Below are 27,591 nucleotides of genomic sequence, written 5' to 3' on the forward strand. Positions count from 1 at the left end.
TTCATTCCATGCCTATTTCCTGAGATTTTTATTTAGACGAATGGCATCCTCTCCTAACCTTCCAACTTTAGCTGAATGTAGCTTAAAACCAGACAATTCTCTCTGCAAGTTCGGGGTTTCTGGAGCTTACTGTCGCATTCCTTACAAACAGAAAGTCATAGCATGACATTCCTATGCATTAAACATGGGGACCAGAATTCCGGTTTGCTGGGAGACAAACAGCTAATCACGGGACTATGCATTAAGGAAGTTTTTTAAATGCTTCTTATTTGTACAGAAAGGGTTGCTGTCCCAGGAGCAGAATCGGGAGTAAAAGAGAACTCAAGAGGTCTGATTATTCACAAGGAGAAAATCTTGACGGCATGATCACTGGACTAAGGGCAATAAACAAAGCTTTAAGTTTCCATAAAAATTAATAGAAAAATGAATTTTTCATTACTTTCATAGATTTCCATTTGGATTTTTTTTCTTATTTAGCCACCAAAAATATTTGAAGAAGCAGTTTTTAATTATCCTTTAACGCCAGTTGCTACTTCTTTAAATACAAATGAAATTCTGGCGCCCTCTCATGGTCAGAGGTTTTAAGTATTCTTTTATGTGTACTGGCACTATTTCTTCAGGTGAGCTGTTTTCTGGCCAGCGAAGAGTGAAGAGGGCTTGCCTAAAGGTACCAAAAGAAAATAAAATTCCAGTATCCATACCACAATGTCTTTTATCCCAGAAACACCAATGGGTGTCAGAAGTCCCTTGAGGCCCTACATTAACCTTTATCAGGAGAACTAAATTAAGGAAACCTATCCATAAAACCCAAACCAAAGCAAAGCCTCCTGAGAGCCGTGTTGTTTATAATGCTCCTAGATAGTGATTTGACCCATGAAGTCTGGGTGTAGGATTTCTAAAATCTCGCATTAAAAAGGAGCCGGCTGTAGTGTTAACAGTGGCCGTGAAGCTACAATTCTGGGCCCCTCTCAGGTCCAAGCTTTCTGGCAAGAAGGAAACACCCAAGTTTTAGCTCCCTGTGTACACCAGGTTGGTAACAATCCCATCACCCCCCACAGTGCTGTTATGGCAGCCCAGGACACTACCAATAAAATGACACTTACTGAAGAGTCGATTTAACTGAATAGTTATCAAACTTCAGTGTAAAATTCTCTGAAACTAACTGGACCGGCTTTCCCGGCGTGAAGCCCAATTTCCGCATCGTTTCCTGACCCTTAAAACCCAAGGCGCCCTCATGAAGAGACCACATTCGGTTCTTGTTCATTCATTTTATTTTTACAGCACTGCAAAATGAGAAAACACCTGATGCGTGATCACTTCTCACAGTGAAAACCACCTTGGCCGTGTCTGACGTCACAGGGATGGGGGGTGGGGTGGGGGGGCGAGGAGGTGCCCACCTGCTCTTCTGGAGGGTGACCCACCCTCTCCCAGAAGGATCCTCGGGAATGGTTTCCGGTGTGGTGAGAGGAAAGGAAAACCAGCCTGCCAATCATTTAAATGACTTCACAACAGGACATAATTTACATAGTAACTCTTTTATGCTAGTATAAAAATAGTGCCCGAAACTATATATTTGTTCAGATATACTGAAAAGGCGTAAGAATACAAACAGATATCAACAGTGGCGCGTGATGGTTCATTAGGGTTCTTAAACAGCAATAGAAATTTCTATTTTCAGCTATTTACATCCGTTTCAACAACATTCAAGACATGTCTACACAGGCTTGTTGGTAAGAATGAGGAGGGGTGAGGTAAGCTTTAATACTTCCTTCTTTGTTCTCCGTGAGAGGGCAGAAGGGGTCCATGAGAATTCTGACCCCCCTCTCCCTGGTTGAAATATGGAAACATGATCTACATCATGGAAGACAGGACGTCTTACACAAGGCGTTCTTCAAGCTATCAGCAAGTTAGCAGATCCGTGCTGACAGGAAGACAGGATGTTCACAGGCATACTAAGAAATTTTGGATAAAAGTGCATAGTGTGTACGTGACAGATGAGGAGGAAAGGGATGGGATGTCCTCCCGTTTTCATGTGAAGCTGGAGGAATGAGAAACGATGCTCCTAGTCATTTTCTGCACAGCCCGCGAGCTCAGTGGAGTTACTACTCTGTCTCGGCCGCTGAGCGCGGTTCCTAACATATGGAGAGGATTTAGTGGGCTGATGCATGGTTGATGCGGAGTAAATAAGTTTTGTCAACTTATCTGAAACTATTGTTTACAGGAGAGCAAGGGACCACTTTGTCTTTTCTCATCTTAAATCAGGTTAAAGAAAAGGCCTCGCTGCTTACGTGCTATGGATAAGGAGTGTAATCTAGAGAAAAACACAGATAATTTGGAAATGTAATAGGTGCCAAGCCTCACGCGCCCGCAACATTCTGGAAGTAAAGGCACTTGACTGGTAGGCAAAACTCGTCTGGGATTCCAGTTCCTCCAAGAAAGCAATGCTACTAGTACATTTTCATCTTCACCCTTGTCTCCAGGCTGCTAACAGAAACTCTTCTTCGCAATTAATCCACAGTGACGAAGCAGCATCCTGGGGAGCCAGGTCTGTGTGGAGCGGATTAAATGTACTTGCTTTCCATCTAAGGAACTCAGCCTGAGAAGTGACCTGCGGGATGAGGTCATGTCTCTACTTCAATACCTCGTTTCCGACAGTGGTCTCAGAGGCCCATGAGGAAGGCTTAGGAGCTAGCTGCCTCCTGTGACATTTCCCTGGAACACAGGCTTTGTCCAAACCTGACCACATTAGGAACACAGCTTCCTTAGGTGCAGAGGCTAACTGATTTATACACATTCACATAGTATCATGACTGGCAAAGGCAAATCTTCTAACCATGTAAGATCCAGAAAGCTTTCTAGGCAAGTTACCAAAACACAGATTCTTTTTCTGGCTAAATATTAAAATTAAATGTTATCATGTTATCTCACTACAGCCTGCCAAGCAATTAACCAAACAGTCTAGGACAACAACAATGTCTTGTTCGTTATGGGCAATATCAATACATGGTAGCATAAGGGAGAGATTATAATAATATAATATAATAAATATAATCCAACTTGAGAGGATACTAGAAAGGAAATATTCACATTCAGAACGAAAACTATGATTTGTGTTTTTGTACCACAGACAGAAATTCCATGTATGGAATAGTTTTCCTATAAAATAAAAACTATTTGAATAAAATAGTACTCTCTTCTGTAGGAACTGAACTATCCAGCAATGACATAGCGGAGGCATGGCATTGCTCTTTCTATTTTAATGCCTATACACGTAGGTAAAATAAACTATTGCCTAAAGCGAGTCAAACAATTTCTGCTCTGACTTCTTGCTTGTTAACACCACAGACAAATCCTCCACACATAATGTCGCCTTTAAAGATGTTCCCAGTGGTTGGCACGACACATGTATATGCCCGCGTTCCAGCATAACTGCTCAGTCACGTGTGGGGTTCAGTGCTAGGAGGAGAGAATGTTCTCTAAGCCCGAGTCTGCACTCAGGAGTTATGGATGCATGCATAGGTGTATATACAGTGTGCTGATATGACTATTGTTGGTGACGGTCTGTGTAATTTACACACCAGTGCATTAGAGGCAACCTTACAGATCTCATCTACGTGATATGAAAAACAAACAAAATGATATTCTGAAAATACAAGTATCACAACAAAAATACAACTGGCATTGGGCAACAACTCCCTGGGTTGGCCTTCACCCATACTAAACAATGCTAGCATAACTCGCTTTGCCTTCTCGTATCTGAGTAAGAGCAAGGCCACAATAAAATATACATACACAGGATCCAAAATGAACATGGTGCGTTTTAAGCAAAGAGAAAAGGGAAAAGAAACCATTTCAATCCAAATTAATGTTAGAAACCCAGATCAAATATTTCACCCAGTTTGGGAGGAGGTGGGAAAAGGACGGAAGTTAATAAATCAAATCCCTCAATTTCTCCTCAAACTCAAACATTTCTGCACATTTGGAACAGATACTCCTCCCTCCTTGAACTGCTCGGTTCGATTCGCTATCTGTTCCCGATACCGAAGGCTGCTTTTATTCCCACAGGAAGATCTCACACTGTTCCTTTGAACTCATTGTCTGAGCTCCCTTTTAGAGACAAACCTCTGATGCAACTCGTATAATTATTTTCCTTTCCTGTAGATTTGACAGAGGAATAAAGGCTAATTTTCACTTTCATACATGTGGTCATGTCCTAACTTCAGGCAAGTGGTCCTGTGACCACTTTTCTGTTGAAACTTAATTGCTGGATCAAGGCGATGAAAAGTTAAAAAGAAATTAGTTTTTGAAGTTTTCAGTATTTAAAATGCAGATTGTCAGAAAGATCTTCCATTGAGACATTTCTCTTGGCTTAAAGCTCTTCCGGGCCCTCCCATGTCTGGCACACACTCTCTCTCGTGGGAAGGTCGGTGGGGGAATCATCTGGCCCTGGGCTTTAGGTGGGGTTCTGAGATCGCATGCTGAAGGCTACTGCGTGGATTGGCTGTACTGGCGTTTGCTCTGCCACACAGGCGACATGTAAGGTAAGCTGTTCCCATCACAGAAAGAGTGGACCAATTAAATACCACATTTTCTTGTTTCTCAACACCTTAATTTTGTTAAGACTCTTCAAGTTTATATTCATTTCTCCCCTAAAATCCACTTGGTCAACATTCATCTCATGATCGCTTTAAATGTCCCAGAACATTGTCAACTTGTCTCTAACCTACTTTTTGAGAAAGATTTCTAACATGTTTGAAAGACTGGTGACTCAGAAACACAAAGACGGTTATTTATAATTCCCAAGCAAAACCACGCTGAGTGTAGGAATGCCATTTACACCATTCCTATCAATGTGTTCAACGTGAAGATGACTAACCATTTTGCTTTAGTGGCAGAAAACCAAAGTGGAGAAAGTAGGTAGCAATCTCTAAGACACTTCATGCTACGCTCTCAAAAGTTGTGCAAAAACAAAACGCAGCAGTGGCAAAGTGCACACAAGTACGCATGGTATATGGAACAACCCGGTCTGCCGCAGTCGGCGCGAGGGGATGCACCATCAGTCTCGCTAGGCCTGGCTGCTCTCCCCATTGATGAGCGTCTTCTCCTGCTGTTCAGCGAGGGCCTGCCACTTCTGTCTGTTTTTCCTGCAGCCGTCCAGCAGGGGCAAACAGTCCTCTGAAACGTGGGTCAGGGCCTAAAAAGAGAAAGGAAAGAACTAGAAGGAACCACAGGCTTGACACCAGGAGCCACATAAATTGTGTGAGCAGCAACACAGGCGCCGTTCTCTTAAGTCCTAGGAACACACGCATGTGCACATAGGCATGTACGCACGTACGCACGCATACGCAGTATTTATCAAAGCTTTCCCTTAAGCTATATGTCTAAGGAGGCATACTTGGGGACAAAGAGAGCACAGTGACAACCGAGGGGGCCTGAAGGAGAGGTTGAGGGGAGTATTGGTGTAGCATGTATTGCTCCTGTAGAGGGACCTGAGTTTGGTTCCCAGCGCTCATGTCAGGCGGCTCACAGCTCCTGGAGCTCCAGAAGGACCCATTGGCTCTGGCCTCTAGGGACGCCTGCACTCGTGTGCACATACTCACACAAAGACACACGCGTGATTGAAAATAAAAATGAATCTTAAAACTGTAAACCGCTGAGCTGTGGGGGCTCATTTGTGTGGGTGCACTGTTTGTCTGGATGAAGACTGGCTCTCTGAGGGGGCTGTGGGATCCACGCCTGCACAGATGGTTTTACGCAATGTGCTTTTTCATTTTTTTTTTTTTTTTTTGATTTTTCGAGACAGGGTTTCTCAGTAGCTTTTGGTTCCTGTCCTGGAACTAGCTCTTGTAGACCAGGCTGGCCTCGAACTCACAGAGATCCGCCTGCCTCTGCCTCCCGAGTGCTGGGATTAAAGGCGTGTGCCACCAACGCCCGGCTGCAACGTGCTTTTTCAAAGCAAGACTTGCACAAAGGTTATTATTACCAAGTGCCGTGCATTTAGCTACAAGAACATTTGCCGTAGCTTTCTTTGTCATGGAGAAATGACAAACGCCATATTTTGTGAGCATTTTACAGTCATTACTAATATCTCAGACACATGTATGATGTGGAACTACGTGTGTTTTAGCATGGATTTCGAGAATCAGTTTTTATTAAAGGACATGAGAGCATCTTACGGCACACACACTGACATCGGTGGTTATCTCTAAATAGACGGAGAGACATCTATCTTCCTCTCTGCTTCTCGGGACTTTGTTTGTTCTGCGGTGAGAACATACTACTTCCGTGATAAACGCAAAACACCCTTTGGGATCACGTAGACTTCCCAACAGCACGAACAGTACGTACACAAACTGCACAACCAAGTGAAATCTAGAGTAGCTCCTCTGATTATGCTGCTCTTTCTCCTTGATTTCAGGGATGGGAAAAAACAAGAGCCATGGGTATCATCAAATGAGAAGCTCTTTAGTCAACCAACAGGGCAAGTGTCTGTCAGACAAAGGAGGTTGGAGGGTGCCTAAAACCCTGCCTCCAGCAGGGTCCGAGGAAGGATTTCTTCAGCAAGGAGGAAACTAGCCAAACGGACCCTGCAGACTGTGGGAAGGCAGTGCTATAGAGGTGACCTGGGCGGCCTTTGCTTCTGTTTCCTTTGATGCCTTCTGTTTTACCTCCCCTTCCTCCTCATCAGCAGGATAGTTTATTAAACCCTTTGTTGCTTGTGTGGTTTGAATAAGAAGTACCCTCAGGCTCATAAATCTGAATGCTTCGTCACCAAGGCTGACTACGGGGTGACACTATTTGAGAAGGGTTAGGAGGTGTGGTCTTGCTGGAGGAAGTGTGTCACTCACTATGAGTGGGTTTTGAGGTTTCAAAAGCGCAGGACCAGGACACCCCCACCCTACCTCTCACCCCATGCATGTGGACCAGGATGTAGCTCTCAACTACTTCTCCAGTACCAAGTTTGTCTGCATCTGGCCCTGATGATAATGAACTAAACCTCTGAAACCGTAAACGAGCCCCCAATTAAATGCCTTCCTTAATAAGAATTGCCTTGGTCATGGTGTCTCTTCACAGCAACAGAACTAAGACAGTGCTAGAACCATGCACTAAGAATAAGAACTGGAGACCTGGTGTGGTGGCGCATGCCTTTAATCCCAGACCTCAGGAGGCAGAGGTTGGTGGATCCCTGTGAGTTCAAGGCCAACCTAGTCTACAAAACAAGTCCAAGGACAGCCAGTGCTATTACACAGAGAAGTCTAGTCTAGAAAATAATAACAATGATAAATTAAAAGAAAAAAAGGATGAGAACTGAATTATCCATTGGGCTTTCCACCAACTACCTATTTGGGGCAAACACTCTTTCTATGCAAGATGAACTTTACACACCCAGTTACTGAATATGCAATATCTGGATTGGAAACTTTGTAGTTTTTGTCTGATCTTAACCTTTTATGACAACTCCAGGGTAAATTTCTAAAAGAAACAAAACAAATCCATTTGAACTTTTAAAAACAAAGGCAGCATCTCTTTTCTTTGCTGGGGAAAGAAGCATCTATACCAACATTTTGAATAGATGCATTTATTTTTTTACTAGAACAATAAAAGCTATAAAAAGCAAAAAAGCAAAACTAGCAAAAGAAGGGAAACTGGAACCCATATTCCTGCCACCTTCTGCTGTTAGTATTAAGGAAAAAAATTCTTAACAATATCCAAGCCACAGTATGACAGCGAGGAAATGCTGGGTGACTATTTTTTGTACTTAGGCTAAAATTAAACTTAAAAAAAAAAATAATGCTACCACAGAGTGTGCAGGAAACATCTCCTGGAGGGCAGCACCAGCACACGCTTCTTAGTGTCCCCTAAATGAACATGTTGATGTCCAGCACATCCTAAGCCCGAAGCAGATATTTATACACCGAGTGAGTCAATGCCTTCGTGAAATAGCAAATGCGGACTGTATCCCTTGTTCTGTACAGCACCACATTCGTCAGCAGGAAGAAACAATACCAGTGATAATTATGTTTTCGGACTTAGAAGCAAAACTACATGTCTGGTGTTAATCTCTTCAATGTGCTTCAGATTCGACTCATAACATAATCTAAGTTTAGCCATCTAATATTTTTCTGTAAATACCTCATACAGCTGCAAGCAGATGGCATCTATGAACCCGACTTGCATACTTGGGATTTTATTTTTCTTCTCCCTGTTCATTAGATCCTGAAAATACACACAGACAGATCTACATTTATTCAGAGCACACAGGAAAGGCTGGCTGTAAAAACATGAACCAGTGGTTAGCTTAAGGAGGTAAGACAGCAACTGTGTGTGTGTGTGTGTGTGTGCGTGTGTATTCCTAACCCTAGAAAAGTAAGAATCTAAAATTTCACATCTGTGATGTATACCTTTATATTACAAGGCTACATCAAACACTTTTAAAGTCTCCTTATGGGAATTTACCTTCACAAAATAACAGAGAGGAAGGGGCAGCAATGTGGTTGTTTATCACTGTGCTGTTTACAGCAATGGATATGGCAAATATTACAGCAAAGGAAGTGCATTAAGTTGTGGCCATACTCATTTCATATAATTATGATCCATATACACCAAAGATTATATGAGAATAAAAGTGGCTTATTACATTAAAGTGGAGAAAACAAACTACAAGAAAATTGGCGGCACGACTTGTCAGTACTTCTTGTTTTCCCAGCTTGCTTTTGCTTTTGCAATCAGCAGGGATAATTCTTCTAAAAAGAAAGTTTTAAAAAGTAAAATGGGCACCTCATTCTCAAGGGAAGGTGTCACAGGAGTACTAAGAAGCCGCACACACTGTAGCCAAGTGTGGTCACATGCTCGGAACTCAGCCCCAAGAGGCCACGGCATGACTGAGACCAGTCTGACGGACACTGTAAGAAGCAATCTCCACAACAAGTATAGAATTTAAGAATGTGGCTTAACAGTTCCTACCAACAAGGCCTCTTACTTACAGCAGGCTCGATGTTGAGTTCTTTTCTCTCTCTGTCCCCTTGATCGAAGAATTCCGCTGCCACGAGTTCCGCTATCTGAAACAGACAGCAGACTGGGTGTCATTCTTCAAAACCGAGACTTTAGCAAACCGGTTGTTTCCAGCACATCAGTAGCAAGAAAACAACGAGAAACAGAAATAAGGCTGCATTTGCTTTACCAATATAGCTACAATTACGTGACCTTCTGGAACTAAGCAGGAAGTGTCAGTTTTGCCAAGCAATACCAAGACTGCGCCCATCCATAAGAATGAACAGCAAGCTATTTATTAAGCTCCCATTTCTTTAATGTTTCTTAATAAAGCACTAATTCCTTGAGAATTCATACAACAGATTTTGATCATATTTACCCTCCACTCCTCCCCCAACTCCTCCCTTCCTTGCTTGTTTTCAAATTCATGGCTTCTTTTTTTCATTAGTTGTTAAAACGTGTGTGTGTGTGTGTGTGTGTGTGCACGCATGCACATGCGCAAGTGTAAACACATAGCTGCAGCTTGTGTGTGTGTTTTCAGGGCTGACCATGTGGTGCTGGGTGTGCTCTCCCTGGCTGGGGGAGACAGTCCCTCCTGCCCCCACCACTCTTTAGTTGTCTGTAGTTCTTTGTGAAGGGCTGAGGCCTTGGGAGCATTCCCCCAACCATGCTATCAAGTCTATGGGTGCTGCCCTTGTTCAGCTCTTGCCCGGGCAGTTATGCTGATGAGGTTTTTATGGAGGTGGCTTCTGACATTCCTGGGAGACACAAGGTCACAGCAAACTCCACGCTCTTAAACACCTATTTATAAAAGATGGGGGTGGGGAGCAGCACCAAATGCAGGTGGTGACAGGCTTTTGAGTTTCCTGTTATCTCTCTTTTTATCTTTCCATGCGATTCCTATTGTTGATGAACACCCTGGTTTGTTTATCTTATAGCTTTCCAGAGTCCGGATTCTGTAGACCACATTCCCATAATGCCTCTTCCTGGGTTCTTGAGGCTCAGCTGGCTGACCATTTTCTCATCAGTCAGCTCCAGCTCCGGCTCCGTAGCCATGACGCTGGAGACGTCCAGTAGTGGTTACTCATATGGAGGCTGCCCCTCATTGTGTGATCCTGGTGATAATTATGGATGTTTTCTGGGGTCCATTTATTTAGGGATTTTCACAAGGGTGACAGTCAAAGTCAACATTTCTTAGATTTGTTTTATTAGCTTTAAATACCAAGAAAGTTTCCCACATCAATTATTTGGTTATGCTTCAGTGTAACTCATATTTGAGAAAGCAAGCTTCTTCTCGGCATACCCATTATAAACCCATTTGGTTCTCAAACATCTACCAAAGGTGACAACAGAAGGTTTCATTTTTATTAATGCCTTCCTTATTTGAATTCTGAGGTTTAGACATATTTATGTATTTCAGTCCTTCTGGGTGCTCCATTTTGGCCGCTGAAGGCTTCTTGGACTGGGTGTCCGTTCTCTGGATACACTCTATCGCTTTCTGGGTACTTCTTTGCTTTCAGTATAACAAGGCTGTCTATGCTCATCTTCTTGCTTTGTAGTTCATGTCTTGATGGGTCATGGATGCTCCACACTGAGTCAATTAGAGGCCTTGCTAAACATTATACATTCTAAGTCCACCCATATTCATGAACACTTTGTGACTTCATCTTCTTTAGAGCTGATAGAATTCCAGTCTGTACTGGTACCATATTTTCACTACCTATTCATCTGGTGACAGACTAGGTAGGTTGGTTCCAATCCTTTGCTACAGTGAGTGAGGCAACAACATCTCCGTGACAGAGGACAGAGGCCTGTGAACGTGGGCCCTGGAGGTCACATGGGAGGATGTGTCATATGGGAGCTCTGCTTTCAAGCTTTGGAGAAACCCCCAAACTAACGTCCATAATGGATGTGTTAACCTGCACCCCCACCAGTGACAAACAATGGCTCCCTGTTCGCCATATTGTCTCCAACATTTGTTGTCAAATTTGTTGATGAGAGCAACTCTGACTGGGGTAATATGGTAGCTCAAAATAGTTTTAATTTGCATCTCCCCAATGGCTAGGGATATTGAGCACATTTTATAATAGTCACCGGCCATCTGTGTTTCCTTTAAAGAGGACTATCTATACCTTCATTAGCCCATTTGTTGACTGCCAGTTTTGTTCCCTTGGCAAATTCATTTCTTAAAGCCTTCCTGGTGCAGATTCTCTCACTCTACGGGTTGTCCGTCTGCTCTGCTGACAACTTCCCTTTGCTCTGCAGAACTCTTGTCATTTCACAGGGGCCCAGGTAGTCGCTGCTGATGCTGAGGGCCAGCCTGTTACAGAAGCTCCATTTGGAAGTTCTGTCGTCAAGAGTAGCCCCCATTTTTATCTTGTGATCTCAGCATTTCAGGTTTTAAATCAGTCCTTGATCTATTTTGAATTGACTCTTGATGCAATCATATTTAATATAGAGCAGAAACTGTTGTGGATAGAACCCTGGGTCTTGTACATGGTCAGCGGGCTCTCTACTGAACCACACCTTCAGCCCATAGATGAGTTTGTTTCTTCCATATCTATGTTTCATGAGAAAGCCCACATTTGCTGTATCCATGATATATAGCCCAGAGTTTTGTTTAAAAGCAGGCCAACAATCTTTGCTTGTGTATTAAGATTTTGAATGCAATCCCCCAAACAAAAATATAGCATATAAAACAACGCAGTCATTTTTGGTACCTTTACCCACTCTGTAAAAGAGTTGGGGCAGTTACTTCTCACGCAGAGAGAAGGATCTGTTTCTGGCTTCTTGATCAGACCCTTGCCAACAGCTATTAACACTCCTTACATGTACTTGTTATGTCTCCTTAAACAGAGGGACAGCCTAACAAGCTAAATCACAAGAAAACCTTGCTTCTTCTAATTTTTAAGACTATCAAAGGGAGATGCTTCAAAAATATTCCAGAGTGAGCAAGAAGTAATTAGCACTGAAATCAAACCAGCAGCTAATTTTAAACCATCTTTTTCAATGTATCATGTGGATATTAAGTGTAAATTAATTTTTTAAAATGGGAAACATTTTCTTGTTCAATCATCTGCTTTTAACACTGCTTAAAATTAGAGGGAAATTTTCATAAATCCTGACTTCCAAAGCTCACTTTAAGTGAAGAGACTTTTCTTATTTTGACTTTTGAGTACTGCTTTGATCACCACTGAGCAACATACCCGTTGTTGAATCGGCCAGGGCTTCGTAATTGCAGAGAGATCGCAGGCAGTCATCAGCATTGCCCTGGGAAAGGACAGAGAACCCCAAATCATTTATCCTCAGTAAGAAGTTACTAACAAAAAGTTCACTTAAAATCTGTTTAACAACAGAAGACTCGATTTTTGAAGACCAAAGCACAAACAGAATGGATTCGTTTGGAAACCCGGCTGCTGTAACTGTGATACACCCTCTCTGTTTCACTGTCCTGTGTGTTATTGGAGTTTGTTTGTGGGATAAACGCTTGTCTAATCATTAGCTTTCTCACACTGATAATGAGATGAAATCATACCGATTAGCCACAAGGATATAACATCACACACCCTACTGAGGACACTCTGGTTTAGTGGGTCACCTTCATTCATGCACCACCTGTACGGTTGTCCACACAACAACTTTTGCATGGGTGGATGGTGCGTGTTGGGGAGTCTTCTCCTCCAGCAGAGAAAAGCAAGGGAGAGAGGGAGCTGTTAGCCCTTCTCTAGTTAGAGCAGGGGGAACCACCCTGTCTCCAGGATCTAACAATGCACGTTAGAAGAGAAGGGCACAGCTGTGAAGATTACCTTTTGGGGGACAGGGAGAGGAGGTCTCATGTATCCTGAGATACCTCCATTTTTCTATGTAGCTAAGAATGACTTTCAATCTCTGATCCACTACCAAAGTTCTGGGATTACAGGTGTTATTACTGACTTGATAACTTTGCTTTGGTTTATTGTTTGAGACAGGGCCTCAACATTTAGTGCCCTGCGTGGCCTTGACCTTGTGGTAATCATTTTACTTCATCCTCCGAAGTGCAGGGACTGTGGTGGCTTCCTGGATCTGTTTTACTAATTAAAGTTATTGCCACGGCAGAGAGAGTGGCAGCAAGTAGCAGCAGAGATATTACTTCCTGCTAAAAGAAGGGAGGAGGAAAAGTATCATTTGGAAGGGTCCACTGGAGAACACTGCTGTCCTGTGGTCCAAGAAAAGTGGAAGTTCCACATGAAGAAAAGAAATTTTTATGCGTGGCATAAAAATGGGAAATCTATGAGCTGTTAATTTTTGCTTTTCCATTCCAAAGGATGAGAGAAATAAAACAAATCTTTTGGCCATCAATGTTTCACCTCTCTACTGTATTCATCAGTCTACAGCAAGGCAACAATACTTCAACTTGCCAGTCATCACACTCAGTCAGTCCTTTGTACGACACACACTCTGGAGCAGGGGACAGCCTCAAAAGTCAGTATGCACAACAAATAATCCCAATTAACAAGTGATCTGAGAAAATTAACGAGGTAGCAAAGCTTGCACGAACAGGAAAGTCAACTTACAGAAATAACTCCTTTTGAAGAGGATCTTCAAAACTGAATTGATTTTTTCTTATGAGTTCAAAAAATTCTCCTCGTCTCCTTGAACAATAAGAAGAAAATGGTGATTATGGTAATTTTTCAGGTTCTTCTCCCTTGGTCTACCAAACTTGTTGAATGTATACTCGAAGATCTCCATTTTCCCCATCCCAGACCCAACCAACAACAAAGCTTCATCAGCACTCAGTACCCGGGTCCACTTTCTATGGAAATTATTTCAAGGCATAATGTTTTTAACTTCATGGATATTTTTTATAAAAGAAATAGAATAATGTGAACTAAAATGAGATGATAATGATTTGAGATCTTTAAGTGCATAGGGGTAATAATGTGAATTAAAATGAGATGATAATGATTTGAGATCTTTAAGTGCATAGGGGTAATAGGATCTAAGGTCTCTAACCCATCCACATCTTGCTGAAGCATTTTTTTTAAAAAGGCAATGAAGACATTAAATTCTTTAGAAGCAAAGAGCAAGTTCCAGATAATATTTCTTCTCATTCATGGCCATAAGAGTCATCTGTGTCTAGCAAATACCTCCTATGTGCCCAACATTAGCAAGAACCTTGAGAATTGAGGCCAACCAAAAGATAAAGTTACATGATAACTGGACTATGTACGATTAACTATCAAACACGGAAGTTCCACATAAAGAAAAGAAACCCAGATGGCATAAAAATGGGAAGCCTATGCAGACCAAGGTATCTTTTCATGTTCTTTGTGATTTGATGATCAGTATTCTTACAATACTTTTGAATAATCTGAAGTTTGCTGCATTTTCTGATGAACCCTAAGCTGACTGAGTTGCAGTCGCAGATGCAGGCATAGTTGCAGACAGTGAGCAGTGGGTGTGCGGTGTAACTGGCGTGTGCCTGTTAACTCCTCATAGCAGAGACTACTACCACGGCTGTGAACCCTTGTGTCAAAGGAGAGACCTCCACATTGAGATGAAGCCCGGGACGGGTGATTCCACACATACAGAGGTCTCAGTCTATAGGTTGGAAACCATGACTGTCCAACGCCAATGAGCATTGTCTGGCTCGTAAAGAAGGGTGATAATCATGCCAAGTGCAATCGGAAACAGCACTCGTTAGCACTGTCTGACGCTAGAACAACTCCACAGTTCCACAGTAGCATTCTCCTGCCAAAGGCAGATGAAAAGAGGACGGTTTGCGGTGCTCTTTGCCTGCCCACCCAGGCTGGGGTGGCTATGAATCATGAGTGGGCAGGGATTGGCGAGTGACGGAAAGGAGGAAAGCAAGCAGCCTTTGGGATGGTTAGACTGGACCCGTGACGATGCCTCAAGACAGCTTCACAGACACAGCAGTAGAAGAGCATCCTGTGCAATCATTCGGAGCAGTAAGGGCACAAAGGAGTTGCCTTTAAAGACGACCCATCTGAGCTGGGTGGTGGTGGCACACGCCTTTAATCCCAGCACTCGGGAGGCAGAGGCAGGAGGATCTCTTGTGAGTTTGAGGCCAGCCTGGTCTACAAGAGTTAGTTCCAGGACAGGATCCAAAGCTACAGAGAAACCCTGTCTCAAAAAAACAAAACACACACACAAAATGACCCATCTGGTAAGCGTCTGGATGCCTGCTTTTAAAAGAATTTCCCAGTGTGGATATGAAAACGATCTAAGACCTATTTTGGAGGGCATCTCTTTTGAAGACTTACTTAATGTACAGTGCCAGGTCTGTAGCTAAAATTGCTTGCTTGATTATTTTCAATGTGGTCTTATACTCTTCAATGGAGAGGCTGCTGAGAATCTGGTTGCCCTTTATATAAGAAGAGAAACATCGTTAGTATTCTACCCGCAGGAGCCGCTCTCAAGAACTGACGCTGAAGATACAGTCACATGACTTAAACACACACCTCGTTCTGAGCCTGCTGTTTAAAAGTATGAGCTATGAAGTAGTATTTCCCCTCTTCATTCCCACCATGCACCGCTCCATCACGTAAGATTAAAAACAACAACATGACATTATCCCTGCCTCTGTACACGTGTGTTTCCTCCTTGCGACTGAGTTGAAATCTACACACTAAATAAGTCTGTCATTTTCCTTTGTGCGGATTAATTACCATAACATAACAGAAAACAAAGCGAAACTGAAAACTCAAAATCATATTAATGAATATGAAGAATAGAGTTGTGAAATTTTTATATAACTGATTATTTTAGAGACACTCCTCTGTGGCTTCCGTAACAAACTTGGTAACATTTCTGGCTCACATTTACCACAGCTTAACCAATACTGACAACTGTAGGTGTTCCTTATGAGTTCGACAGTCCAGATGGCTAGCAGGCCAGATCCAACGGTGCTGACTAGTTGGTGACCTAAGAAAGCATGAGCTTAAAGGTCTGGAAGGATGCTTGAAAGGGAGCAACCTGTATGCTGAGAGCAGGGCAAAGCACTCCTCCCCAGGGAAGACCACGGCAACAGGTTAGTCAACACCAAAACACTCCTCCCCAGGGAAGACCACAGCAACAGGTTAGTCAACACCAAAACACTCCTCCCCAGGGAAGACCATGCCAACAGGTTAGTCAATACCAAATGATCAGGCCTAAAAACTTACAAACATGGAACATTATACAGACTAAGCAGATTGTATTTACATATCTAGGAATACACACACATACGCACACACACACACAAATAATTAATGAAATGAGGGGTAGATGGGAGGGCTGGAAGGAAAAGAAAGCAGAAATGATGTCATTATATTACCCCCCCCCCAATAATCAAAAGACATTATAATTTTTTCATGAACTATTTATGTGGGAATTTTTGTTTTTCAAAACAGGGTTTTCCTGTGTAGCCTTAGCTGTCCTGGAATTAGCTCTGTAGAGCAGGGTGGCTTTGAACTCACAGAGATCCACCTTACGCAGGAATTTTTGTAGGTCCTATTTCCCATATTAGTAAAATGTTCTTCTGAAAAACCTGGTGGGGGTCAATGGGGGCCAATCCATGTATCATCACTGAAGGTTTTTGTTACAACATCTTGCATTTTTTTTGTCTGTAATTTAAAACAGAGTGGTTCCTTTTGATCTTCAACTAAACAAAGCCCAGAGTTCAGCCACTCCAAATATACTCAGAATGTGTGTAATCCTTCTAAGAATCAGAGCCAAGAAAGTGCCCAGAGCTTTAGAAAGGAGATCAGGTGGTGAAGAACGATGCCAGGGCACTGCTGGTTTGCTCGGCTGGGAAGACAGTGATTAGGGAGTAATGAGATCCATGAATTAAATTAATGACCACATCTGTGATGACAGCCACAGTCATTACTTCATCACTTTAGATCTGGGCCACGTGAAACTTTTCAGAAAACTTCTGGTGCTTTTATTTATTTTTAAGGTAAAACAATTGCCAGGAGATATTGAAATAGCTTTGATACTGCAGTCTCAGGTTTTTTTTTCCAAAGAGTACAATCTGTATTTTTTTATTTAATTGTGCTTACAAAGACAAACTATATAGACAGCTCTTATGACTTAAGCCAACTAAATGTATAGCCAGATTGCTATATGTCATGCTAAGTAACAACACACTATACAATAATTCATATATCTAATAAAAGAAGTATGATAGGAAATATTTAATACACTTTTTAAAAGGTTAGTAATTTCATTGGTTTGGGACTGTACTTGAAATAAGACACCATCAGGACTTTTTAGATAGGGTGTGGTAGAGCACTCCTGTAATCCATGAATTTGGGAAGTAGAAACAGGAAGATTGGGGCCTTAAGGCCATCTTTGAGCTGTTCAGTGAGACAGAGGCCAGGTTGAGCTGTACGAGCCCAAGTTAAAAAAAAAAAATCAACTCCCTATCCTACCACAAAGTAAATAAAAAGCTTTAGTACAGAGCATTTTTCCAAGGAAAGTACAGATGTTTCTAACCTAACATGCATATGTTTCTCCAATCTCAATTTTAGAAAATTATACACTAAAAATAACATAGTTCATAGGAAAAGTAGTTGGGGCAGATCACTCAAAACCTATACGACTCTGAAACTAGAGGGCAAAGCAAAGCAAGGGAGGCTCTCTCTGGAGGTGAGTTGGCCCAGCAGGCCTGGGGGCTTCCTCAGAAGGCACGGAGAAAACACCAGAGCCACAGAAGGGAATGCCGGACTGTGGGGTGCGGCAGTGTCCATGGGATTTGATGGGGAGGGAAGAGCAGGGTCAAGTGTCTCTCACAGCCTGCAGCGGAGGAGGAGGGCACAAGGGCCTGCTTCTCACTCTTCAAACACCACATTAAAATGATACTGATCACATATCAACTGACTCACGCTACACGTTATAGCAAACACTCTATTAAGCCTTATATAAACTTCCTGAGGAAGTAGTCAGAAGAGGTTGTATAACTTTTTTGTCAGTGTTGGGGGTCTAACCTAGTGTTCTTCACGTGCAAAACACACTCTATCTCTGAGCTGCATCCCAAGCTGCACACTCCCTAACATTATCGTCACACTACGGTATTATGGAAGAAGTGGGGATTCCTTTAGCCTCCAGTAGGAGACCCTGCATATGCTTCCTATGTTCAGTGGGGGAGGGGGGACTAGAATGGACTTGCGATGCATACTGCCTAAGAAACCTAAAAGGCAAGACCAGATGGGCTGGCCATTCTGTAGCTGTTGTGGGGTGTCTCCATCACGAGGGTGCTTTGCAGGGATGATAAAATTACTAATACCTACCAGGTACAAAGAGTAGGACGCTCAACACTGTCAGCGTGTTAAGAAAGGCCAGACCCTTTTCTTGCCTATTCTGCTTTCCTGTTCACTGGCTGATTAGGTGGGAGACACAGAGGCTTGGTAGTAAGGAAGGAGCTAGAAGACATGCATAGTAAGGAACAGGGGATGCTTATGGAGGCGTAAAGGAGGAATCGGCCTCACAGTATGAACTATGATGTTGGCGTGGCCACTTTGGTCTGTGACATGAGAATGATATACTATACAGTTGGACCTAATAATAGTGACCACAATGTGACCCCCTAATTCTTCTCTAAAATTCAGGGGAAAAAAAACTAGACCTAACCCCAGCAAACACGAAGGCATTGTGATAAAACTGCCCAGGATTATGTTCCATGCCTTGTGACTATTTAAATGTAATGGTAAAACCTTTCTCTTTTATTTATCCAACACAGGTAGGATAATTAACAATCCCACAAGAAGAATAAAAACTAGCAAGCGTTTCATCAGACACGCTCAACCCAGCTCATGCTATGATGTACGTTCTGCTAATACTGCACTCCTGAACATGTGCGTTTACTTAGCGAACTGTATCACGTTTTTCTAACACTTACTTATCCGTGTGCTCCAACAGCTTTCTCAGTCCTAGAGAGAACGGCTTGCCTGCAGCTAAAAACGCTGATAAAACCGAGGCTGGGAGTACAATTGAGGGAAAAACCCACTTAGCAGGTCCAAGGTCCTGGGCTTGACCCCAGCACGCAGTCAAAAGAAAAAGAAGAAGAAACAGATACCGATCTGTAGGAACCACTTCACCTGCTTTTAAAAAGTTAAAGTGGGAGCCATCAAGCACCAGTTTTGTTTCCAGTTTGGAATAATCAAAGGTCAGTCATCACATTTCCTTCACGGGAAACATGAGATAGTTCTTACCGGCCAGACGTGAGGCTGTAGCGATGTCTAATGCCTTGGCTATTCCTTCCTTACCCAAAAAGGAATAGAGAATGTTCGAGAATTTATGATGCTGGGAATAAGTCCAAAACCTAAAAATAAAGCTGCATTTATAAAGCTCCCCTTTGAGATTCACGACAATAAACGCTGTACTTACGGGGCTATTTAGAATCATCAGGCACTGATCAAAATGATGGTGTTCCATGATGGAATGGCAATACAGCTGGGCCAGCGGGTGTTCGCTTCTGGGTGACGGCGTCGGAGAGGGAGAAAAACGGGAAGTTCCAGAACATGTTACTTCACCAGTCCATTACTGTTATTAACCGAAATTATCTCAAAACGAGCCGCACTAATAATTTTCTACCCTGCCGAGGAGAGTGGCGTAATCTCTCAGAAATAAACACTGATGCAAACTGTCTTCAAATCATGATGCTGCTGGTTCAGAGATCAGCGACACTGCCTTGAGGGCTGAAAACAGCAGATGGGAGGAACGAGGGGAGAAGATTGTGGCCCTTGGCACAGCCATGCACCACTCCACAGTACCTAAAGCGTTATTGGATTGGACTTAGGTTTCAATAGGGCAATCGACTTAAAACCTAGAACAAATCCATGTTGCCATTTCCCCCTGCACCAAACTCCCCTGAACAGATGTGCAGGTGGAAGGTTAGTTTAGCCATGTGTGCCTATGTATAAGGAAAGAGACCACTGGGGTTAATGGGGCGTGAGGGGCCGAAAGTAAGACAAAGGGGGGCAGTAAGTACACAGCCTTGGAAAGGAGGGGTGCCGAGTGAAGGAGGGGGATAGCAGGAAGGAGGATGCTGAGTCACAGGGGTTGTTTGAGTGCAGGGCAGCCCTCATGCTTTCTAAGCCCAGCTCTGAAGAAGCAGCTTAGACTTCCTGCCGGGGGAGCAGAGCGGGAGGGTGCAGCACTGTTTACTGTATGTGTGGGACAGCAATCACAGAAGGACTCTGAAGCACGACAGGAAGAGTCTTCACTTCATTTCTCATGACCCTTCCCATGTGAAAAACCACGCTCTTCACTTCCTTCTTAAAACCACGAAAGCGTTCTGTAACCCGTTCCTCCTAAAATGTACAGGAACAGGGCTTATGAACCGCAAAGCCCCGCAACAGTGCTAGAAAACACGAACAAGTTTCTCTTTCTTCACTAGTATATTGCCTTCCATTTTGACTTTTCATTAAAAACCTACCCAGAGCTAATAAGATGTAGCGGAAAAACAAAATGGTTGCAGTAAGAAACAGAAATAGATGCAGTAGGAAAACGAGCGGCCAATGAAGGCGGGAGAATGTGTCACCTTGTCTATTCCTCTTGTTTAAACTGCCACCCGTCTTTCTGATTTAATGCCGCTATTGGCATAACCTTTCCCAGTCCTTGGCTGCTTTTCTTCTTCACGCCACCTCTAACTGATGACCTGTACTGTGGACCAGGGGCTGCGCTCAACATAGGAGAATGACCTCTCCTTTGAATCTCTCCACGGACTCCCTATCTTCTCCAGAGACCCCCTATTCTTCTCCAGTCTTTCATATTAAAGTCAGCTCAACTAGCACAGCAGTCACGTCCTCGTTCGTTTCAGGCAAAAGAGAAGATGTTCAGGTGTCTACTGTCCTTGTTTATGAAAGAACTAAAGAGGATGAAAGCAGGGCAGTACCCTAGGGAAACTGAGGCTGGAGGAGCTTTAGTTAGAAGCCAGCCTAGGATACGAGATGGAAACCTTTCGCAGAACCTAACAGCAAACCAACCAACTCACATAAATGTAAATCACAAACACTTAAGACAAGGGTTGAGGACACACTGCCAGCTTCTGACCAGAGTCACTCAGCAGGTGCTGCGGCTCTCAATCTGTCACCGCATCAGACTATAAACCTGCTGAAGTTGCTGGCCTTTGGGACAACAGTTTCCGTTTATCAGGAGCTTGTACCACGCAGGCGCTGTGCTACTTGACTTATTATTACTGTATTTCACTGTGTAAGTATTGGACCAGCCGCCTCCCACCTACCTCCTACTTCAGCCGCTGAGACAGTGTTTCATTCAGACTTTAACAGACTAGACACAGGTGCTAATCAGAAAGCTCTCTACTTTGTCTTGGCCTACCCTAGGTACCGCTCCCCTGACCCACAGCTGGTGCCCACAGTCTTGAAGCGCAAGCACACGGGCCAGTGTAGACTAGTTAAGGCCTGGGGACCACCACTGACTAATGGAGCAAGGGGGTCTTACAGATAAGCGTCTCCTGCCTTAAAGCCCAGCGGCTCTTGGGCTCCTCCCATAAAGTTGCTCCAAATCACCTCTGGCAGGATTGGGTACCAGTTGCTCATCTGTATGTCTATCTGGAGAATATCCCTCCTCTCCTGCTTCATTCCAGACCTTTCTCTGTGCTCTGTGGGGTCATATTCACCAGCAAGCTATACATACAGCAACTTTTACCTCCAACTAGGGCTTCAGCGGAACCCAGGCAGAGAGTGCTATACAATGGGCATTTCTGCACATGTTTTAAATGTTCAGGCAGATTATCTCATTTGCTCAATGGGGATATAAATGACAGGCGTGGGGTTCGAGTGCATCCTCTCATTGCCTCTCTCTGTCTTGGTGTCTAAGCAGTATCTATTCACTGACCTAGTTGGGAGCCGGTGCAGGAAATGCAATTATGTGGATACAACACAAACCAGTTAGAACTTCAAACATACTTTACATTTCTAGGGGAGGCAGGAAGAACTGCATCAGATTTAGAGAGGATTTTTGGCTTGTGAGATAGACCAATGCCAAAATGTGTTTGTCTTTACTTACATTCTAAAAATACAAATTCATGAATCAAGCAATGGGTGAAAAAAAAAATGCCTTGGATTTCCTGTATACAAAAAAAAAAAAAGCATGGAAACCAATGTATTCGTGTTGCTGCTATTTGGGGCACATCAGAAGGACCTATTTAAACCACTACCGCTATGGAATTTTCTTCCCACGCGGATGTCGGCGGGCGCTAACGAACTGACATACTTTCTCTGCATTTTCCTGTCCTGCACAGTGATTGGCCTATCCTGGACAGTGGTATTGGGAAATACACTAGAAACAGAAAGCCTTAGAAACTGATTCAAAGTAAATGTCCTGTGAGAAAAACAGAGCCATCTCTCAGGCTTCTCCACCACCACAGACAGTGTTCGCGGTTCTGCCTGTGCAGCCGCAGGTCCCAGGCGGGAATCACTGCTGCTTTGTACCTTACCCCGCCCCCCCCCCCCCCCCCCCACGCCTTCACGCTCACTGCAGCACCACCGCTGTTTCAGCTTTCTCTCCTTTCTGCATGCAGCCTTCTAGCTTCCCCACGTGAAATTAACTAAGGCTGCTCTTTGGCCTCCTCCCCCTCTACCCGGTGTGACTGTCGGTTTGCACCTGGCTTGCTGTGAGTTTTCTAGCTGAGCTCTGTGGTTCTAATTTCAATCCATTTATCGTGCGGTTCGTTCCCTCCTAATGTTTTTTTCATCGCAACAGTTTTTTTTTTTGTTTTTGTTTTTGTTTTTTTTTTTACAAATTCTATCAATTTCAGTATATAAGGCATAGGGCGACACCCCTCCCTTGAGGAGGTCTTGTGGCTCCTGCCTGTCTATTTTCTTGCTGGTCTACCGCTACTGGTCCATGCCCCTTTCACAGCATCCCGGAATATCCTTGTCCGTTATCTGAAAATCCACCCACCTTTCAGCTTACATCTCACCTTCTCTATGAATAATGGACATGGGCTACACTAGGCTCGGCCAATCTCCTTCTCTGATGGACACTTGACGGCTACTTCATTAGATGACCCGGGACTCTCTAGATAATTAGCTTCTTCCTGCCTAGCAAAGAACCCAAACTCTAGCAATTGTTCACTATGCATGACCCTAACATATAGCCTACTTTTGTTGAATCACTTTTTAATTGTTGGACTTGAAACTAAGCAAATAAATGCACATGCAAGTCCTGGGACACTGATGAGAAGCCTGAGGCAGACGCTTTCTCTATAATGCAAGCTTAATGACTATTTTTATCAGCTACAGTGTTCTGGCCACCACTCATTTTGTTTTATTGTTTTGAGGTAGAGACTCACGTAGCTCAGGCTAGCCTCACACTGGCTCTGTAGCTGAGGTTAACCTTGAACTTCTGACCCTCCTGCCTCTGCCACCTGAGGGTACCACCACGTCTGGTTTACAGGGTGTGAAGGGTCAAAGCCAGGGCTTCATGCGGACTTAGGCAAGCACTCTACCAACTGAACTACAGCCAGTCTGCTGGCGGTTCGCCTGGAAGCATTCTTCCTCCCCTCCCACAGGAACAGTGACCTTACATATATCACGGGACACCAATGGGACCCCTGGTGATGTCAGCCTTGGGGGAGGAGCAGAGGGAGGGCCAACACTAGGCCACCACAGCCTTCTGCTCAAGGAAAGCCTTACCTCAAAGTAGACTTCTCGAAGTCACTTAAGAGAAAGGAGGATCTCGGTTTCTGACTCCATTACCCATGGACACCTCCTTCTTGCTGACTAACCACTCATATTTCTGTACCTTCTTTTTATTTATTTTTCTATGTGTCAGTCTGGATGCCTCATGGGTTCTGGGTACTGTTTGTCCCTCTAGAAGACAGAACTGTATACGGGGCTGTTTACAGGACTTTACTACCTCAAGGGCTCACTTGTGCAGAAAATCCTACTTTAAATACCAGTCATTACCAGTAAGGAAAGAAAGAGGCCTGTTTTCCTTTACTCAAAACACAGAAATGTGAGAAGAAATAAAAGCCTCTGAGCAGCTTTAGCTTTTCCAAGACTTATTGCTTGGTTAGTGTCTACTTTGTGTGGGAAAATAAGACTCTACAATCTGTGTGTTCTGTTGTGTTGCCCCCCCACCCCAGGATTTTTTTTTAACCTAAAGAGAAGATCTAATTGCTCCAGAAGCTCTTTGGTGTAATAATATTTTTAATAGTTTAAATATAGGGTTTTTTTTAAAAGATTTATTTATTAAGTATACAGTGTTCTGTCTGAATGCATGCCTGCAGGCCAGAAGAAAGCACCAGGTCTCATTACAGATGGTTGTGAGCCATGATTTGATTGCTGGGAACTGAACTCAGGACCTTTAGAAGAGCAGGCAGTGACTTAATGAGCCATCTCTCCAGTCCCCCATTTTTTAATATTAGTTATTTTTAAATGAAAGAAAAAACTTGCAATCTATCTTTTTCTTCACATATATAAAGCAACATGAGGGCAATTTCTACAATGATTAATAATATATATATTAATAACACAATGTTCCTTTCTTTGCTAGGCAGGGAGTATAGCAGTTCTATATGAACACAGGAAGGAGAGCCATGTTATACAGACTGTGTGAACTGGTCACACAGGGAGGATAGCCATGCTATATGGACTGACCACACAGGGAGCATAGCCATGTTATATGGACTGGTCACACAGGGAAGACAGCCATGCTATAATGGACTGGTCACGAAAGGAGGATAGCCATGCTATATGGACTGGTCACACAGGGAGGATAGCCATGCTATATGGACTGGTCACACAGGGAGGATAGCCATGCTATATGGACTGGTCACACAGGGAGGATAGCCATGCTATATGAACTGGTCACATAGGGAGGATAGCCATGCTATATGGACTGGTCACACAGGGAGGATAGCCATGCTATATGGATGGATCACACTGAGGATCCCTTCCTATTGCAGCTCCCTTTCATTAATGACGTTTATGTGACACTCAGGACCACAAATAAAGCACAAGGACAAAGGACATATCATCAAGTTACTTTTCTAAATCTTTAGGTTTTCAGGTGGAAAAAATCAGTCTGGGACAGGGAAGAGCCTTCTCTCTTGTTCACGAAGGGCAGCACAGGACATGACTATGCACTGCTGGAATCCTTACAGAACGTCTTCTGTTTGTCACATACAGGGATGACGGCTGGAGAGCCGTCTCCCACCCTGCAGACATCGGGAATCCCTGGTGACATGATCAGTCAAGTCACCGCCTCACTTACAAAGATGCTCAGTAGTACGAGATTCTGCGATTCCAAAGTAGACTTTTCAACCAAATTGCTATGAGAAGAAGAGACTACAACAGGGGTTGGATGATTTGATGAAAAGTACTATCAGTTTTATCCACTCAGTTGCCATCACAAAATGCCACCTAAGTGTTGATCCTCGAAAGTACCTGAAAATTCTTATTCCAGTGGTTAGACTCTCACTCCTAAGATCTGCAGGTGAGAGCATCACTCTGGACACAACTCTAGGGATTACTGCTAGGACCTAACACAATACACTTTAAACCTTCCACTCGGTGGATGCCTGTGGCCTCTGGAAACATACACCATCCTTGTGCTATGAGGATGCCATTGTCTCCATTTTAAAGGAAATGAAGGAATGGAGAAGTCAGCTTCCTTGTCCAAGGCTGCAAGGGAGCACTGGGCAGAGCCACAGCCTGAGCACAGAGTTCAAGTTCTCTAACACTGTGTGATGTCACCTCCACTAGAACTGAAAATCTTAGTCTATTGTAAGTCAGCAGGGCCCAGCTAGGCACTTTTTCGAATACTGTCTTTTCTACTCCAGGGTAAAAATGCCACCCCTTCTGGACTGTTCTTCATGGTCTTATAAAGACACTCCTAAGCTGGGTCTACAAAAACCAAAGCAAAACTCACAACAACTACATAATAAGGTTCTCAACATAAATACTGCCTGAACTTCATGCCTGAAATGTGATTAATATAGTTTTACACTTAAACATAAATAGACTATGTATTGAAGCTCAACCAACTGATATTTTGTACTTTTTTTGGTAGCTCTAACTTAACATACAGTTCAATGATTTAGAGGAAACATTTTCTTGTTTTACTGGAGAAACCATCTTACCGCTGTATATACGAGTTGTTTACACCACGATGGTCCAAATCATGGCTTAAAGCAGCAATCAGCAGAGCAAGTATCTCTAGATCCGTCAACTTGTTCTGTGTGCAAAGGCATTGAAGAAGAGAAAAAGAAAGATAAAGCACGGGCAGGGCCTCCTCCTGTGGCTTTTCAGTACTAATTCCTGCACTGCTGCGCCCGCAGAGACTCCAGACACTCTGCTCCGTAGGTGGTCGTTTAGATTCTCATTCATAATGAGCTATTACAAACGTCACTCGACTACAGAAAACATTGAGATGCTTCCAAGATGAACAACCTGGGACCAGCAAGCTGGCTCCATGCGTAACAGTGCTTGCTATGCAAGCCCAACAACGTGAGTGGCAGGAGAGAACCAACTTCCAAAAGCTGTCCTCTGACGGTCATTCGTGTACCATGACCTATGTGTACACACACACACACACACACACACACACACACACACACACAATGTAAGTTTTTCAAGTGAAAAAAAAAAAGAATAATCTGCCCACCCACTGTTAATGTCACGAATCTTTATTTTTATACATGTGGAATGACTGTAAAAACTTCAATTATCTTTTTCTCTTGTTTCTCTGTAACCATGGCTTTGCTCTCTGTGATCGGCTGCTACATCCTTGAGGAACCTAGACAACGCTACTATTAAACAAAAGAGTAGAAATAAGATTACCGAGGGGAAATGGGCCTTCAAACATTGTATAATATATTCACAAGCCCATTGGCTATTTTTGAGGCCTTGCCGTTTATATTACTTACACCGCTATTCCCATCATCAGGAGGAAATGCAGGCTAAGCTGCCATGTCACTCTCTCCCGGAACTCCCAGCACCGTAAGCATTGAAGCAAGTGTAAAACATGGCCTCACTCTTCGTCATAAAAGCCACGGATAACTTTCAGGGGTGATAACCTTAGGACTCTTGCACAACCCAGAATGAGTTTATTCTGGTCTTAAAAATGTTTCTGCAGGAGTGAAATCGCACTATGCTATTTTGTATGGCCTTGAGGACACTCCTTCTTCTTTTATTTATTTTCTATGTGCAGTGATCAAATCCAGGGTTTTACAGGGGCTGTTCCAGTGTTCAGTCACTAAACTAAACCCACGGCCAGTCATTTCTTTTAAAATTGACCATTTAAAATGTGTAACCCCTGAAAGTGAATTTGACAGAGAATAATATTTTTAAATTTACTTTTAGAACTGGGAGGCTCTGGATTTAAATTACATAATAGATGTTTAGAATTACTTACTCAGAATAGCTTAGTCAATTCCCTCTGAAGATAAAATCTAAGGACAAACATACGACAGGATTTGGCTGGACACGAATGCTTTATGTGAATGTTTTCTACCCTCGTCTTCCTTTTAACTGGCCTCAGATCAATGCACATCAAAGCGAAACCTGTCTGAGTTAGCAGGTGTAGAGTGGCCGCCTTCCACACAGGGTAGGACTGACAGCCAGGAGCTTGTCTCTGACAACACTTGGT

At 43.3% G+C, this 27,591-nt stretch overlaps 1 protein-coding gene across 1 annotated transcript in view; it reads right to left on the reverse strand.

The window, feature by feature from the left end:
- Positions 1 to 1,255: 1,255 nt before the first annotated feature.
- Positions 1,256 to 27,591, reverse strand: part of Pde5a (phosphodiesterase 5A) — a 123,948-nt gene continuing 97,612 nt past the window's right edge. The window contains exons 14-21 of the mRNA XM_041649022.1: positions 26,084 to 26,178; positions 19,360 to 19,447; positions 15,255 to 15,355; positions 13,545 to 13,622; positions 12,198 to 12,261; positions 8,985 to 9,059; positions 8,134 to 8,217; positions 1,256 to 5,194 (exon numbers count right to left, since the gene is read on the reverse strand). Of these exons, the coding sequence (XP_041504956.1) occupies positions 5,066 to 5,194; positions 8,134 to 8,217; positions 8,985 to 9,059; positions 12,198 to 12,261; positions 13,545 to 13,622; positions 15,255 to 15,355; positions 19,360 to 19,447; positions 26,084 to 26,178 (714 nt within the window). The 3' untranslated portion in view covers positions 1,256 to 5,065. The remainder of the gene's footprint in view (positions 5,195 to 8,133; positions 8,218 to 8,984; positions 9,060 to 12,197; positions 12,262 to 13,544; positions 13,623 to 15,254; positions 15,356 to 19,359; positions 19,448 to 26,083; positions 26,179 to 27,591) is intronic.

The sequence above is a fragment of the Microtus oregoni genome, unplaced genomic scaffold, assembly GCF_018167655.1.
Source record: "Microtus oregoni isolate MIOR12 unplaced genomic scaffold, Mior012 000000F_ref0000247, whole genome shotgun sequence".
Classification (NCBI taxonomy): Eukaryota; Metazoa; Chordata; class Mammalia; order Rodentia; family Cricetidae; genus Microtus; species Microtus oregoni.